This window comes from Halichoerus grypus, chromosome 14 (assembly GCF_964656455.1).
Source record: "Halichoerus grypus chromosome 14, mHalGry1.hap1.1, whole genome shotgun sequence".
In the NCBI taxonomy this organism is placed as follows: domain Eukaryota; kingdom Metazoa; phylum Chordata; class Mammalia; order Carnivora; family Phocidae; genus Halichoerus; species Halichoerus grypus.
In genome coordinates, this window is record NC_135725.1 from 266,277 (window position 1) to 281,238 (window position 14,962).

Here is a 14,962-nt window from a genome sequence, read left to right on the forward strand (position 1 = left end):
CCAAAAGTGACAAAGACTAGAAAGGAACAGAGAAAATCTCCAGAAATAACAACAAAACAAGTAATAAAATGGCACTACATATCTATCAATAATCACTCTGAATGTAAGTGGACTAAACGCTCCAACCGAAGACACAGGGTGTCAGAATGGATAAAAACAAAAACAAAAACAAAAAACAGGACCCATCCATATGTTGCTTACAAGAGACTCATTTTAGACCTAAAGACACCTGCAGATTGAAAGTGAGGGGATGGAGAACCATTTATCATGTGAATGGATGTCAAAAGAAAGCCAGAGTAATGGTACTTGTATTAGAAAAACTAGATTTTAAACCAAAGACTAGGGGGGGTGCCTGGGTGGCTCAGTCGTTAAGTGTCTGCCTTCGGCTCACATCATGATCTCAGGGTCCTGGGATCGAGCCCCGCATCGGGCTCCCTGCTCCGCGGGAAGCCTGCTTCTCCCTCTCCCACTCCCCCTGCTTGTGTTCCCTCTCTTGCTGTGTCTCTCTCTGTCAAATAAATAAATAAAATCTTTAAAAAAATAAAATAAAATAAACCAAAGATTAGGGAGCGCCTGGGTGGCTCAGTCAGTTAACATGTCCAACTCCTGATTTCAGCTCAAGTCATGATCTAGGGTTTTAAGACTGAACCGTCTCTCGGGCTCACATGCTGGACATGGAGCCTGCTTAGGATTCTCTCTCTCCCTCTGCCCATCCCCACCCTATTAAAAAATAAAATAAAATATAAACCAAAGACTGTAACAAGAGATGAAGAAGAAGGGCACTATATCATAATTAAGAGGTCTATCCATTGAGATCTAACTTGTAAATATTTATGCCCCCAACTTGGGAGCACCCAAATATATAAATCAATTAATAACAAACATAAAGAAACTCACTGATAATAATACAATAATAGTAGGGGACTTTAACACCCCACTTACATCAATGGACAGATCATCTCTGCAGAAAATAAACAAGGAAATGAATGACACACTGGATCAGATGGACTTAACAGATATATTTAGAACATTTCATCCTGGAGCGCCTGGGTGGCTCAGTCATTAAGCGTCTGCCTTCAGCTCAGGTCATGGTCCCAGGATCCTGGGATCGAGCCCCGCATTGGGCTCCCTGCTCTGCGGGAGGCCTGCTTCTCCCTCTCCCACTCCCCCTGCTTGTGTTCCTGCTCTCGCTATCTCTCTCTCTGTCAAATAAATAAATAAAATCTTTAAAAAAAAAAAGCAGTAATTGTTAAAAAAAAAAAAGAACATTTCATCCTAAAGCAGCAAAATACAATCTTTTCAAGTATATATGGGACATTCTCCAGAACAGATCACATATCAGGTTGCAAAGCAGGCCGCAAGTACAAACACTGAGATCATACCATGCATATTTTCAGACCACAACGCTATGAAACTTGAAGTCAACCACAAGAAAAAAATTGAAAAAACCACAAATACGTGGAGGTTAAACAACATGCTACTAAACAATGAATGGGTCAATCAGGAACTCAAAGAAGAAATTTTTTTTTCCCCTTTGGGGGAGTTTATTTCCCGGTCAGAAAAGGAGAAGCAGGGTCAGGCTCCTGAACATTCTAGGCCCAGGACTAACAGGGGAGGCAAGGGGAGGGGAGGCACAGGGGAGGGCTCCGACTGTGACCCGCTTGGTCCCACAGTTGTCCTGGCTGGGTCCGGGGAGGACCTGCTGGGGATGGTGGCACCAGGCCAGGGGGACCAGAGGACAGCACATATGTTGGCAATAAATACTGACAGGCCAGGCACACAACATGCCGGCAGGCCCAGGTGGAACAAGTAAGGCTTGGCCGCTGGCTTTGTCCGCCGAAGGCTGTCTGCTGGGGCCGTGGGCTCCGGCACTGCCCACTGGGACAAAAAAGGCAGAGGCGTGAGGACACCTGGCCTCCCAGATGGGAATGGAGGCACCTTACCATCAAAAAGGAATGGAAGGACTGAGTCCTGACCTGGGAGACTGGCAGGCCTTTGGATAGACAGATAGACCTGTATGACGGGCCCCACCCCTACCACCCCCACCCCATCCCAACCCCTTACCAAAGTGCTGACCGGTCTGCCCACCCTGGGTGACCCTATCCATCCCTCCTGGCCCCGCCCCACAGGCCCCAGCCTCCTCAGTGGTCTTGCCTAGCTGCTTCTGGCTGCGGGGGGGGGGGGGGGGTGCAGAAGGGGGAGGGAGCCTCCAGGCCAGGCCTCCACCTCCCCTTCCATACCCCTTTGGGTTCCCCCACCCATCCTAACCCAACCTGAGGCCCTGGCTTTTCCAAGGGAATCTCATGGGGTGCTCAGGTCCCTGTGGGCCTTTGCAGTTGCCCTGAGTCCTGTTCTTTCTCTTCTTCTGGGGTGGGGGTGGGGTGGGGTGCATGATTTGAGGCCTCTTGGGGGCCAGCCACCCTCTTGCTTTCACCTGTCCCCGGTTAGTTCATCCATCGCTGTCAGTAACTGGCCAACCATGATGCCTTAACATGTGGAACGTGTGCTGTGGGGGCCGTCACTAACCTCTAACGCCCCCATGTCTGCATAAGCATGTGCCCCCCCCCCCCAGGCCCTGCCCCATCCGCAGTCCCCGTGGCCCCGGGGAGGTGTGTGGGGTGTGCTGCTATTGCTCCCCTGCCCACCAGGGCCTGGCCAGCCCCCTCCCCCAGCCAGGGCTGTGCAGACGGCTCCAGGGGCTGGGGGAAAGCCAAATTGTCAAAGAAGAAATTTAAAAATACATGGAAACAAATGAAAATGAAAACATAACAGACCAAAACCTTTGGGATGCAGCAAAAGCAGTCCTAAAAGGGAAGTATATAGAATACAGGATCCATAGTCCTTTCAGAGGGGAGGGGGGTGGGGGGATGGGGTAGATGGGTGATGGAGGAGGGCACGTGTTGTGATGAGCACTGGGTGTTGTATGCAACTAATGAGTCACTGAACACTACACCAAAAACTAATGATGTACTATACAGTGGCTAACTGACATTAAAAAAATAAACAAATAAATAAATAAAATGAACAACACACACACACAAATAGAATACACGACTACCTCAAGAAGCAAGAAAAATCTCAAATAAACAAAGTAACCTTACACCTAAAGAAGCCAGAAGAAGAACAAACAAAGCCTAAAGCCAGCAGAAGAAGGGAGATAATAAAGATTAGAGTAGGGGCGCCTGGGTGGCTCAGTCGTTAAACGTCTGCCTTCAGCTCAGGTCATGATCCCAGAGTCCTGGGATCGAGCCCTGCATCGGGCTCCCTGCTCCACGGGAAGCCTGCTTCTCCCTCTCCCACTCCCCCTGCTTGTGCTCCCTCTCTCGCTGGGTTTCTCTCTGTCAAAATAAAATAAAATAGAATCTTTAAAAAAAAAAAAAGATTAGAGCAGAATTAAATGATGTAGAAACTATAAAAATAGAACAGATCAATGAAACCAAGAGCTGGTTCTCCAATAGCATGGAAATACAAACAATTTTAAGAGAGTATCATGAAAAACTATATGCCAACAAATTGGACAACCTGGAAGAAATAGATAAATTCCTAGACACATATAAACTACAAAAACTGAAACAGGAAGAAATAGAAAATTTGAACAGACTGATAACCAGGAAAGAAATTGAATCAGTAGTCAAAAATCTCCCAACAGGCAAAAGTCCAGGACCAGGTAGCTTCACAGGTGAATTCTACCATTTAAAGAAGAGTTAATACCTATTCTTCCCAAACTATTCCAAAAAATAAAAAAGGAAGGAAAACTTCCAAATTCATTCTATGAGGCCAGCATTACCCTGATACCAAAGCCAGACAAAGACTCCATTAAGAAGAGAACTATAGGCCAACATCCCTGATGAACATGGAGGCAAAAATTCTCAATAAAACCATTCATGATAAAAACCCTCAACAAAGTAGGGATAAAGGGAACATACCTCAACATAATAAAGGCTATATATGAAGAACCCACAGCTAATAGCATCCTCAATGGGGAACAACGGAGAGCTTTTTCTCTATGGTCAGGAACAAGACAGGGATGTCCACTCTCACCACTGTTAGTTAACATAGCACTGGAAGTCCTAGCCACAGCAATCAGACAAGAAGAAATAAAAGGCATCCATATTGGCAAGGAAGAAGTCAAACTTTCACAATTTGTAGATGACATGATACTCTACATAGAAAACCTAAAAGACTCCACCCAAAATTGCTAGAACTGATACGTGCATTTAGTAAAGTCACAGGATACAAAATCAACATACAGAAATCTGTTGCATTTCTATACACCCATAATAAATCAGCAGAAAGAGAATCAAGGAATCGATCCCATTTACAATTATACCCCAAATAATAAGATACCTAAGAATAAACCTAACCAAAGAGGTAAAAGATCTATACTCTGAAAACTATAAAATGCTGATGAAAAAATTGAAGATGACACCAAGAAATGGAAAGACATTCCATGATCATGGACTGGAAAAACAAATACTGTTAAAATGTCTATACTACCCAAAGCAATCTACACATTTAATGCAATCCCTATCAAAATACCAACAGCATTTTTCACAGAGCTATAACAATCCTAAAATTTGTATGAAACTACAAAAGACCCTGAATAGCCAAAGCAATCTTGAAAAAGCAAAGCAAAGCTAAAGTCATCACAATTCTGGACTTCAAGTAATATTACAAAGCTGTAGTGATCAAGACAGTATTGTACTGGCACAGAAACAGACACACAGATCAATGGAATAGAAGAGAAAACCCAGGAATGAACCCACAAATATATGGTTAATTAATCTCTGACAAAGCAAAAAAGAATATCCAATGGAAAAAAGTCTCTTCAACAAATGGGGTTGGGAAAACTGGACAGCAACATGCAAAAGAATGAAACTGGACCACTTACTTATACCATACATAAAAATAAATTCAAAATGGATTAAAGAGCTAAATGTGAGACAGGAAACCATAAAAATCCTACCTCTTTGACATAGGCCATAACAATTTCTTACTAGATATGTTTCTTGAGGCAAGGGAAACAAAAGCAAAATAAACTATTGGGACTTAATCAAAATAAAAAGCTTCTGCACAGTGTAGGAAACAGTCAACAAAACTAAAAGGGAACCTATGGAATGGGAGAAGATATTTACAATTGACGTAACTGATAAAGGGTTAGTATCCAAAATATATAAAGAACTTATAAAACTTAACACCCAAAAACCAAATAATCCAGTGGGGAAAAAAATGGGCAGAAGACATGAATAGACATTTTTCCAAAGAAGAATTATAGATGGCTAACAGACACATGAAAATATGCTCAACATCACTCATTATCAGGGAAATACAAATCAAACCTACAATGAGATACCATACCTCACACCAGTCAGAATAGCTAAAATCAACAACACAAGGAAGAACAGGTGTTGGCGAGGATGTGGAGAAAAGGTAACCCTGTTACATTGTTGGTGGGAATGCAAAGTGGTGTAGCCATTGTGGAAAACAGTATGGAGGTTCCTCAAAGGGGTGAAAATAGAACTACCCTATGATCCAACAATTACACTACTAGGTATTTACCCAAAGGACACAAAAATGATCAACAACAGCCAAAGTATGGAAAAAGCCCAAATGTCCATCGACTGATGAATGGATAAAGAACAAAAGAAGATATGGGGTGTATATAATGGAGTATTACTCAGCCATAAAAAGAATGAAATCTTACCATTTGCAATGACATGGATGGAGCTAGAGAGTATTATGCTAAGTGAAATAAGTCAGTCAGAGAAAGACAAATACCATATGATTCCATTTGTATATGGAATTTAAGAAATAAAACAAATGAACATAGGAGAGAAAAAAAGAGAGGCAAACCAAGAAACAAACTCTTAACTATAAAGAACATACTGATGGTTACTGGATGGGAGGTGAGTGAGGGGATGGGTCAGATGGTGTGATGGGGATTAAGGAGGGCACTTGTGATGAGCACTTGTATGGAAGTGTTGAATCACTACACTGTACACCTGAAATTAATGTTACATTGTATATTAGCTAATTGGTATTTAAATAAAAACTGGGGGGGGGGGATGGGCAAAGGCATTTGCAATGACCTGTATGGAGATAGTATAAATCAGTCAGAGAAAGACAAATACCATATGATTTCACTCATATGTGGAATTTAAAAAACAAATGAGCCAAGGGGGAAAAAAAAGAGAGAGAGGCAAACCAAGAAACAGAGAGAACACACTGGGTGCCTGGGTGGCTCAGCTGTTTAAGCATCTGCCTTCAGCTTGGGTTGTGATCCCAGGGTCCTGGGATTGAGTCCTGCATCGGGCTCCCTGCTCAGCGGGGAGTCTGTGTCTCCCTCCCCCCCTCCCTCCCCCCTGCTCATGCTCTCTCATGCATGCCCCCCCCTCAAATAAATAAAATCTTAAAAAAACAAAACAAAACAAAAAACTGTAGAGAACACACTGATGGTTACCAGAAGGGCAGTGGGTGAGGGGACAGGGAAATAGGTGCTGGTGATTAAGGAGTGGTCCTGTGGTGAGCACCAGGTGTTGTATGTAAATGTTGAATCAATATATTGAAACTAATAAGACACTATGTGTTAACTATTGGAATTTAAATACAATCTTAAAAAAAATAAATATTATCTAAATCAGAAAATAAATGGGCAAAGGACCTGAATGGATATTCTCCAAAGTAGATACATGAAAGGCTGACTGGTATATGAAAAGATGCTCAATCATCATCAGAGGAATGTGAATTAAAACCACAAAGAGACATCACCTCATGCCTGTTAGAAATTTCCATCATCAAAAAGACAAGAGATAGCAAATGCTGGCATGGATGTGGAGAAAAGGGAATCCTCGTGTACCTTTGGTGGGATTGTAAACTGGAGTAGCCACTATGGAAAACAGTATAGAGGATCATCAAAATTAAAAACAGAACTACCATATGATCCAGCAATTCCACTTCTGGGAATATATCCAAAGCAAACAAAAACACTAATTTGAAAAGATATCTGCAACCCCAGTCATTGTAGTAATATTTATAATAGTCAAGACATGCAAACAACCTAAGTGTCCATCAGTGAATGAATGGATAAAGTTGTAGTGTATATATACAATGGAATATTATTTAGCCATAAAAAAATGAGGAAATCTTACCATTTGCAACAACATGGATGGGACCTGAAAGCATAATTCTAAGTGAGATAAGTCAGAGAAAGACAAATACTACATAATCTCACTTACATGTGGAATCTAAAAAAAAAAACAAAAAAAAAAACAAATTCATAGAAGAGGAGATCAGACTTGTGGTTACCAGAGGCAGAGGGTCGGGGAGAGGAACCAGAAGAAGGTGGTCAAAAGATACAAACTTCCAGTTCTAAGTATTGGAATGTGAAGCACAGCCTGGTGACTAGAGCTAACACTGCTGTACAGTATATAGAAAAGTTGTTAAGAGAGTAGATCCTGAGTTCTCATCACAAAGAAAAAACAATTTTCCCTTTCTTTTTTTTTTTATCGTATCCATATGAGAAGATGGATTTTATCTGAACCTATGGTGGTAATCATTTCACAGTATATACATATCAAACCATCATGTTGTATGCCTTAAATTTATACAGTGATATATGTCAGTTATTTCTCAATAAAACTGGGAAGAGTAATGAAGTCAGAATCTATTACAAGATACATGATGAGATGTTCAAAATATTTTATTAGAGAAGCACAAATTAAAGCAGTAATTAGAAATTACAATCCATTGGATTGGCCAAATTATTAGAAATTATTAGAAATAGGCGCAGGGCTGTAGAGAAACTGATGTCTTTGTACACTTGGGATTGTAGAAAATAATGTCATACTTCATCAAACAGAATATTATAACCCAATGATAAGGCGATCCCATTACTCTTCCCAAAGAAATTCTCATTCCCAAAGAATAGTTCATGAAGAAATTTACTGAAGTATTAATTGTAGTACTGGGAAGCTGGACAAGTAAAATGTGGTATATATTCACAGTATGGAATGCTATGCATCAGTAGAAGCAATGAACTTTTCTAGAAAACCACATTGCAACATGAACCAATTTAGTGCTAATAGAAAAAAATAAGAACCTGAGTAGGACATATAGCACCATGCCATTTCTACAAATTAAAAATACCAACAATTTAAATTTTACAAATACCCTATAAATTCAAGGACAGATAGCAAACATATCAACTACATTAGAGCAGTTAACTCTAAGGATAAAAATAAATATGAGGAGTGAGAATTAAAAGAGAGATCTAAAAAAATAAAATTGGGGTGCAGGGTAAACATATTGATAATGATATTAATTAACAACTAAGGAATATAATTAACTCAATTTCCTGTAAACAAAGTACAAAAACTTTTTGTAAAATGTCAAAATAAGTAAATTAGTTAGAAAGATCAAGTCAGTGTTGTGTTACACTAGCCAAGTAAAAAGAAAATGTCAGGAAACATAACTACTTCTGTCACATACAGCAAAAAGCTGTCCCCCAAATGTAGTGATGGTACCCTCAAAGTTGACGGTTGGAGGAAAGGCATGGGACATAATAAAGGAAGGCCATCTCTAAATGACAATTCTGAAGCACTAAGGGGAAAGAGGGAAAATGAAAAGAAACCCTCAAGAATGTGTCCCACAGTAATTTTTTAAAAAGGTAAATCAATGAGTTTCTGAATGTGTAAGAAAAGGATTTAAGACCTTGATGTGATGGAGGTAAAAAGAATAAAAATGCTAGAGAAAGGGAGAAAAACCATAAAGCAGGATCCTAGATCCAAAGTACCAGTAATCATAGCACATTCCCACCTAGAAAGTCAAGCAAAGACAAAGATTCTAAAGATTTATTTATTTATTTATTTGAGAGAGCGAGAAAGACAGAGAGAGTGTACATGAGAGGGGGGAGGGTCAGAGGGAGAAGCAGACTCCCCACTGAGCAGGGAGCCCGATGCGGGACTCGATCCCGGGACTCCAGGATCATGACCTGAGCCGAAGGCAGTCGCATAACCAACTGAGCCACCCAGGTGCCCCTGAGCCACCCAGGCGCCCCAAGCAAAGACAAAGATTCTGATACGGGAAGAGGCCTTAAGTGGAGATGGCTTTCAGATGTCCAAGGGGACTATACCAACTCCACCCATGCAGTTCCAGAAGTGCAGAGTATTACAGAAGTGTCATTCACAGCTGCCAGCCTCTGCCAGTACAACTCCAGTTCACTCATGCTGTCTCCCATGCCCTTGTTCTCTACTCACCGAGACAGCTGTGGCTTGAGATTTCACCATCCAGCAGACATGGCTCTTCTTGCTCCAAACTGAAGATGACTTCTGCTTTGGGAACTTGACACCCTATTAACAGGAAATGATAGAAGACTTGGTTTCAGAGGCCATTCAATGAAGCATTCCATTTACTTTCCAGAAAAGTTCATGCAGAGAGAAGTATATTCATTATACCCCAAAGGGATAATTAATAACATAGAACAAAATAAGGACAAAACTAGTACACACTTCAGATGTCCTGCAGTCTTTAGAACTCCCACATACCTCAAAATCCCACAGATTTAAAAAATTCCACTGAGAATGAAAATATACTCAAACAGGTACAGCCTTACCCCCAGTGGAGCTGTACTTACCCACTGAGATCAAGTTGAAATAGTTTTCCAGCATTACATCCCTGTACAGGCTTTTCTGGGCAAGGTCTAATTGTTGCCACTCCTCCCTGCTGAAGTCTACTGTTACATCCTTGAATGACACTGATCCCTGAAAAACACAGTCTTATTCAATGTGAAGTATGAGGATTGAAGAATGGGAACAAGATATTTAGGAACTTACTTTTAATAATTTTTAATATGCTACTACATATAAGGTTCTCACTAAATACCAATATCTTACATTATTATTTTGAAGGAAAAAATAAATCTTATTAAAAATATCATGCCATTCTTTCTATGCTACTGATGATATTCTGAGTAGTTTCGGTCTTGTTTTTATTGGTGTACTAGTTTCAAAGAAATAAGCTGATTAATTCATAAAACTGTAAACATACGATTTGTGCATTCTTTTCTATGCCATGTCACTAACGCTTCACGTAAGAAATAAACTATATTCTGCCATTCATTTTGCACTTACCAGTCCACTGAATAAGTCCATTCTTTCTTTTAAAAAGATGATTAAAAAAAGGCTTTTTTACCCCCCAAAACAGTGTGGTACTAGCATAAAGAGAGACATATAGGTCAGTGGAATGTAACTGAGAATCCAGAAATAAACCCTCATATTTATAGTCAATTAATATTCAACACAGGTGTCAAAACAATTTAAAATGGAAAAAAAAGTTTTTCAACAAATAGTGCTGGGACAAGTAGATATCCACAGGTAAAGGGATGAAGTTGAACCCCTACTTCACACCATATAAAAAAATTAGCTCAAAGTGGATCAAAGGCCCAATGTTCTTATATTTAGCCAAATTTACATTTAACTAAAAGGTAAATCTTTGTGACACTGGATTTGGCAATGATTCCTTAGGCATAAAATCAAAAGCACAAGCAACTAAAGAAAAAAAAATAGATAAACTGGACTTAATTAATTGTGCTTAGAAGGATATCATCAAAAAAGTGAAAAGATGGGAAGCCTGGGTGGCTCAGTTGGTTAAGCGTCTGCCTTCAGCTCAGGTCATGATCCCAGGGTCCTGGGATCAAGTCCCACATTGGGCTCCTTGCTCAGTGGGGAGCCAGCTTCTCCCTCTGCTCACTGCCCCCCCTGCTTATGCGCTCTTGCTCTCTCTCTGACAAATAAATAAATAAAATCTTTAAAAAAAAAAAGTGAAAAGACAACCCAAAAACTGGGATAAAATTTTTGCAAATTATATGTCCAATAAGGGACTTGTATCTAGACTACATAAAGAACTCTTATAACTCGGGCGCATGGGTGGCTCAGTCGTTAAGCGTCTGCCTTCGGCTCCGGTCATGATCCCGGGGTCCTGGGATTGAGCCCCGCACTGGGCTCCCTGCTTGGTGGGAAGCCTGCTTCTCCCTTTCCCACTCCCCGCTGCTTGTGTTTCCTCTCTCGCTGTGTCTCTCTCTGTCAAATAAATAAATAAGATCTTAAAAAAAAAAAAAACTCTTATAACTGAATAAAAAATAATAATCCAATTAAAATGGGTAAAGGATCTGAATATACATTTCTTCAAAGATAAACAAATGGCCAAAAGCATATGAAAAGATCCTCAATATCTTTAGTCATAAGGTCACATAGAAAATACCCCTTCAGGCGCCTAGGTGGCTCAGTCAGTTGGCCGTCTGCCTTCGGCTCGAGTCATGATCCCAGAGTCCCAGGATCGAGTCCTACATCGGGCTCCCTGCTCAGAGGGGAGTCTGCTTCTCTCTCTGCCCTTCACCCTGCTCGTGCTCTCTCCTGCTCTCTCTCTCTCTCAAATAAATAAATAAAATCTTTAAAAAGAAAAGAAAATACCCCTTCAAATTCACTGAGATGACTATAATAAAAAAGATGCTCAATATTATTTGTCATCAGGGAAATATGCCCACTAGGATGGCTTCAATAAAAAAGATAATAATAAACATTAGTGAGGAAGTGGAAAAATTGGAATCCTCATGTGGTGATGGTGAAAATGTTACAGCCACTTTGTGAAACAGTGGCAATTCCTCAAAAAGTTAAACATAGAGTTACAATATGACCCAAGAGGTCCACTTCTAGGTATATACCCAAAAGAAATGAAAACATTTGTCCACATAAAAATTGCACATGAATGTTTATAGTAGCATTATTCCTAATATTCAAAAATAGAAACAACCTAAATGTCTGTGAACTAATAATGGTTTAAAAAATGTGCTATATCCATACAATACGTTATTCAGCCATAAAAAGGAATAAAGGAATAAAGGACTGATACATGCTACAATGTGAATGAATCTTGAAAACATTATGCTAAGTAAAAGAAGTCAGTCACAAAAGGCCAGATATTGAATGATTCCATTAATATAAAATGTTCAGAACAGGAGAACTTATTGTTACAGAAAGAAGATTACCGATTGCCTAGGGCTAGGAGGAATGGAAGGATTAGGGGGTGACAGCAAAAAGGTGTAAGTTTGGAGGGAGAGGGTTAAAGAAAATGTTCTAAAACTGATATTGGTTACACAACTCTGTGAATATACTAAAAACCAATGAATGTATACTTTATTTATTTTTTAATTTTATTATGTTGAATATATACTTTAAATGGATGAAATATATGGTGTAGAAAGGACTCTTTTTTTAAAAATATTTTATTTATTTGACAGAGAGAGACACAGTGAGAGAGGGAACACAAGCAGGGGGAGTGCGAGAGGGAGAAGCAGGCTTCCCGCGGAGCAGGGAGCCTGATGCGGGGCTCAATCCCAGGACCCTGGGATCATGACCTGAGCTGAAGGCAGACGCTTAATGACTGAGCCACCCAGGTGCCCCAAAAAGGACTCTTTTGAGGCACTGACATTTCCAGATGGGATATAATAGCTTGTGGCAGTCCAGTGTTTCTTCCAAGAATAACTATAAATGCCATATGAAATACTGAAATCATCTGTTTCAAAGTACAGGAAAGTTGTTAAGGGTTAAGACTCTGGAGAGAACATTGAAGATTTAAGCTGATGTATGTAGCTACTTTTACACTGGAAATATTTACCAATTCTAAGTGTTGGCAAAGGTAGAATCCAGCTTTGAACCAGTAGAAGGCTGTAGCTGGATGATAGAGAAACCAGGACTCAAACACACAGCCAGTTTTCCCCTCAGGACATCTGCTAAATTCTAGGGCTATATGGGCAAAAGACTAAAAACTTAACCAGATAGGGTATGAAAGCAAAGCAAAATTTCAGTAGTCTGGGAAGAAAACAGAGTTGGGCATCTACCAGGAGGAGGGTCCACAAAGGACAAACTGGGCTCTCAGCAGAAAATCCGGATGGCCAGAGTGAACCAGAGGTTGATTAAGTCTTAGGGCTTTAACTCAGCCTTGATCAAACACTATGCCTGACTGCATAAAGGTGCAAAGGGAGAGATGAATCCTCTGTTGAGAGAGATACCATCATCGAGATCCTCTACAATGCTTCATATACTGTCTCACACACACACACACACACACACACACACACACACACACACACACGTATGCACAAATTCCTATGCATACCAAAAGATAGGTCCAAATACCCAAAATCAGATGAAAAAATATTCAATAGAAATAGTCTTACAGGGAACTGGAGTTAGATGAAAAGATGGAGAATTTCATTAGAGAATTAGGAATTAAAGAATCAAATAAAAATTCAAAAGTTAAAACATTTAATCTCTTAAGTCAAGAACTGAGATAGGTTTGGGCGCCTGGGTGGCTCAGTTGGTTAAGCGACTGCCTTCGGCTCAGGTCATGATCCTGGAGTCCCGGGATCGAGTCCCACATCAGGCTCCCTGCTCAGCAGGGAGTCTGCTTCTCCCTCTGACCCTCCTCCCTCTCGTGCTCTCTCTCATTCTCTCTCTCGCAAATAAAAAAAATTTAAAAAAAAAAAAAAAAAAAAAAAAAGAACTGAGATAGGTTTAACAGAGGAATGCAGAATTACTGAAATAGTAGACAAGAAAATGGAAAATATCCAAACTGAAGCACAGATTTTTTTTTTTAATTTTATTATGTTATGTTAGTCACCATACAATACATTATTAGTTTTTGATGTAGTGATCCACGATCCATTGTTTTCGTATAACACCCAGTGCTCCATGCAGTACATGCCCTCCTTAATACCCATCACCGGGCTAACCAATCCCCCCTCCCCCGTCCCCTCTAAAACCCTGTTTGTTTCTCAGGTCCATAGTCTCTCATGGTTCATCTCTCCCTCCGATTCCCCCCACCCATTTTTCCCTTCCTTCTCTTAATGTCCTCCATGTTATTCCTTATGTTCCACAAATAAGTGAAACCATATGATAATTGACTTTCTCTGCTTGACTTATTTCACTTAGCATAATCTCCTCCAGTCCCATCCATGTTGATGTAAAAGTTGGGTATTCATCTTTTCTGATGGCTGAGTAATATTCCATTGTATATATGGACCACATCTTCTTTATCCATTCATCTGTTGAAGGGCATCTCGGCTCTTTCCACAGTTTGGCTATTGCGGACATTGCTGCTATGAACATTGGGGTGCATATGGCCCTTCTTTTCACTACATCTGTGTCTTTGGGGTAAATACCCAGGAGTGCAATTGCTGGGTCATAGGGTAGCTCTATTTTTAAATTTTTGAGGAACCTCCACACTGTTTTCCAAAGTGGCTGTACCAACTTGCATTTCCACCAACAGTGTAAGAGGGTTCCCCTTTCTCCACAACCTCTCCAACATTTGTTGTTTCTTTCCCTGTCCATTTTTGCCATTCTAACATTTTTGCCATTCTATAGCCCTAGAATTTAGCAGATGTCAGTGTGGTTTTGATTTGGATTTTCCTGATGGCTAATGATGATGAACATTTTTTCATGTGTCTGTTAGCCATTTGTATGTCTTCTTCAGAGAAGTGTCTGTTCATCTCTTCTGCCCACTTTTTGACTTGATTGTTTTTTGGGTGTTGAGTTTGAGGAGTTCTTTATAGATTTTGGATACCAGCCCTTTATCTGTAGTGTCATTTGCAAATATCTTCTCCCATTCTGTGGGTTGCCTCTTTGTTTTGTTGACTGTTTCCTTTGCTGTGCAGAAGCTTTTTATCTTGATGAAGTCCCAAAAGTTCATTTTTGCTTTTGTTTCACTAGCTTTTGGAGATGTATCTTGAAAGAAGTTGCTGTGGCCAATGTCAAAGAGGTTACTGCCTATGTTCTCCTCTAGGATTTTGATGGATTCCTGTCTCACATTGAGGTCTTTCATCCACTTTGAGTTTATCTTTGTGAATGGTGTTAGAGAATGGTCGAGTTTCATTCTTCTGCATGTGAAGCAGAGATTTTTTTAACGAAAA

At 40.2% G+C, this 14,962-nt stretch overlaps 1 protein-coding gene across 5 annotated transcripts in view; it reads right to left on the minus strand.

The window, feature by feature from the left end:
- Positions 1-14,962, minus strand: part of ZNF484 (zinc finger protein 484) — a 53,808-nt gene that overhangs the window by 16,653 nt on the left and 22,193 nt on the right. For 4 of the 5 annotated variants that reach the window (XM_036073947.2, XM_036073945.2, XM_036073946.2 and 1 more), the window contains 2 exons: positions 9,632-9,758; positions 9,255-9,347 (listed from right to left, as the gene is read on the minus strand). In XM_036073947.2, coding sequence (XP_035929840.1) covers positions 9,255-9,347; positions 9,632-9,758 — 220 coding nt within the window. Of the gene's footprint in view, positions 1-9,254; positions 9,348-9,631; positions 9,773-14,962 lie in introns of all 5 variants that reach the window. The other variant, XM_036073950.2, reaches the window with a different exon arrangement.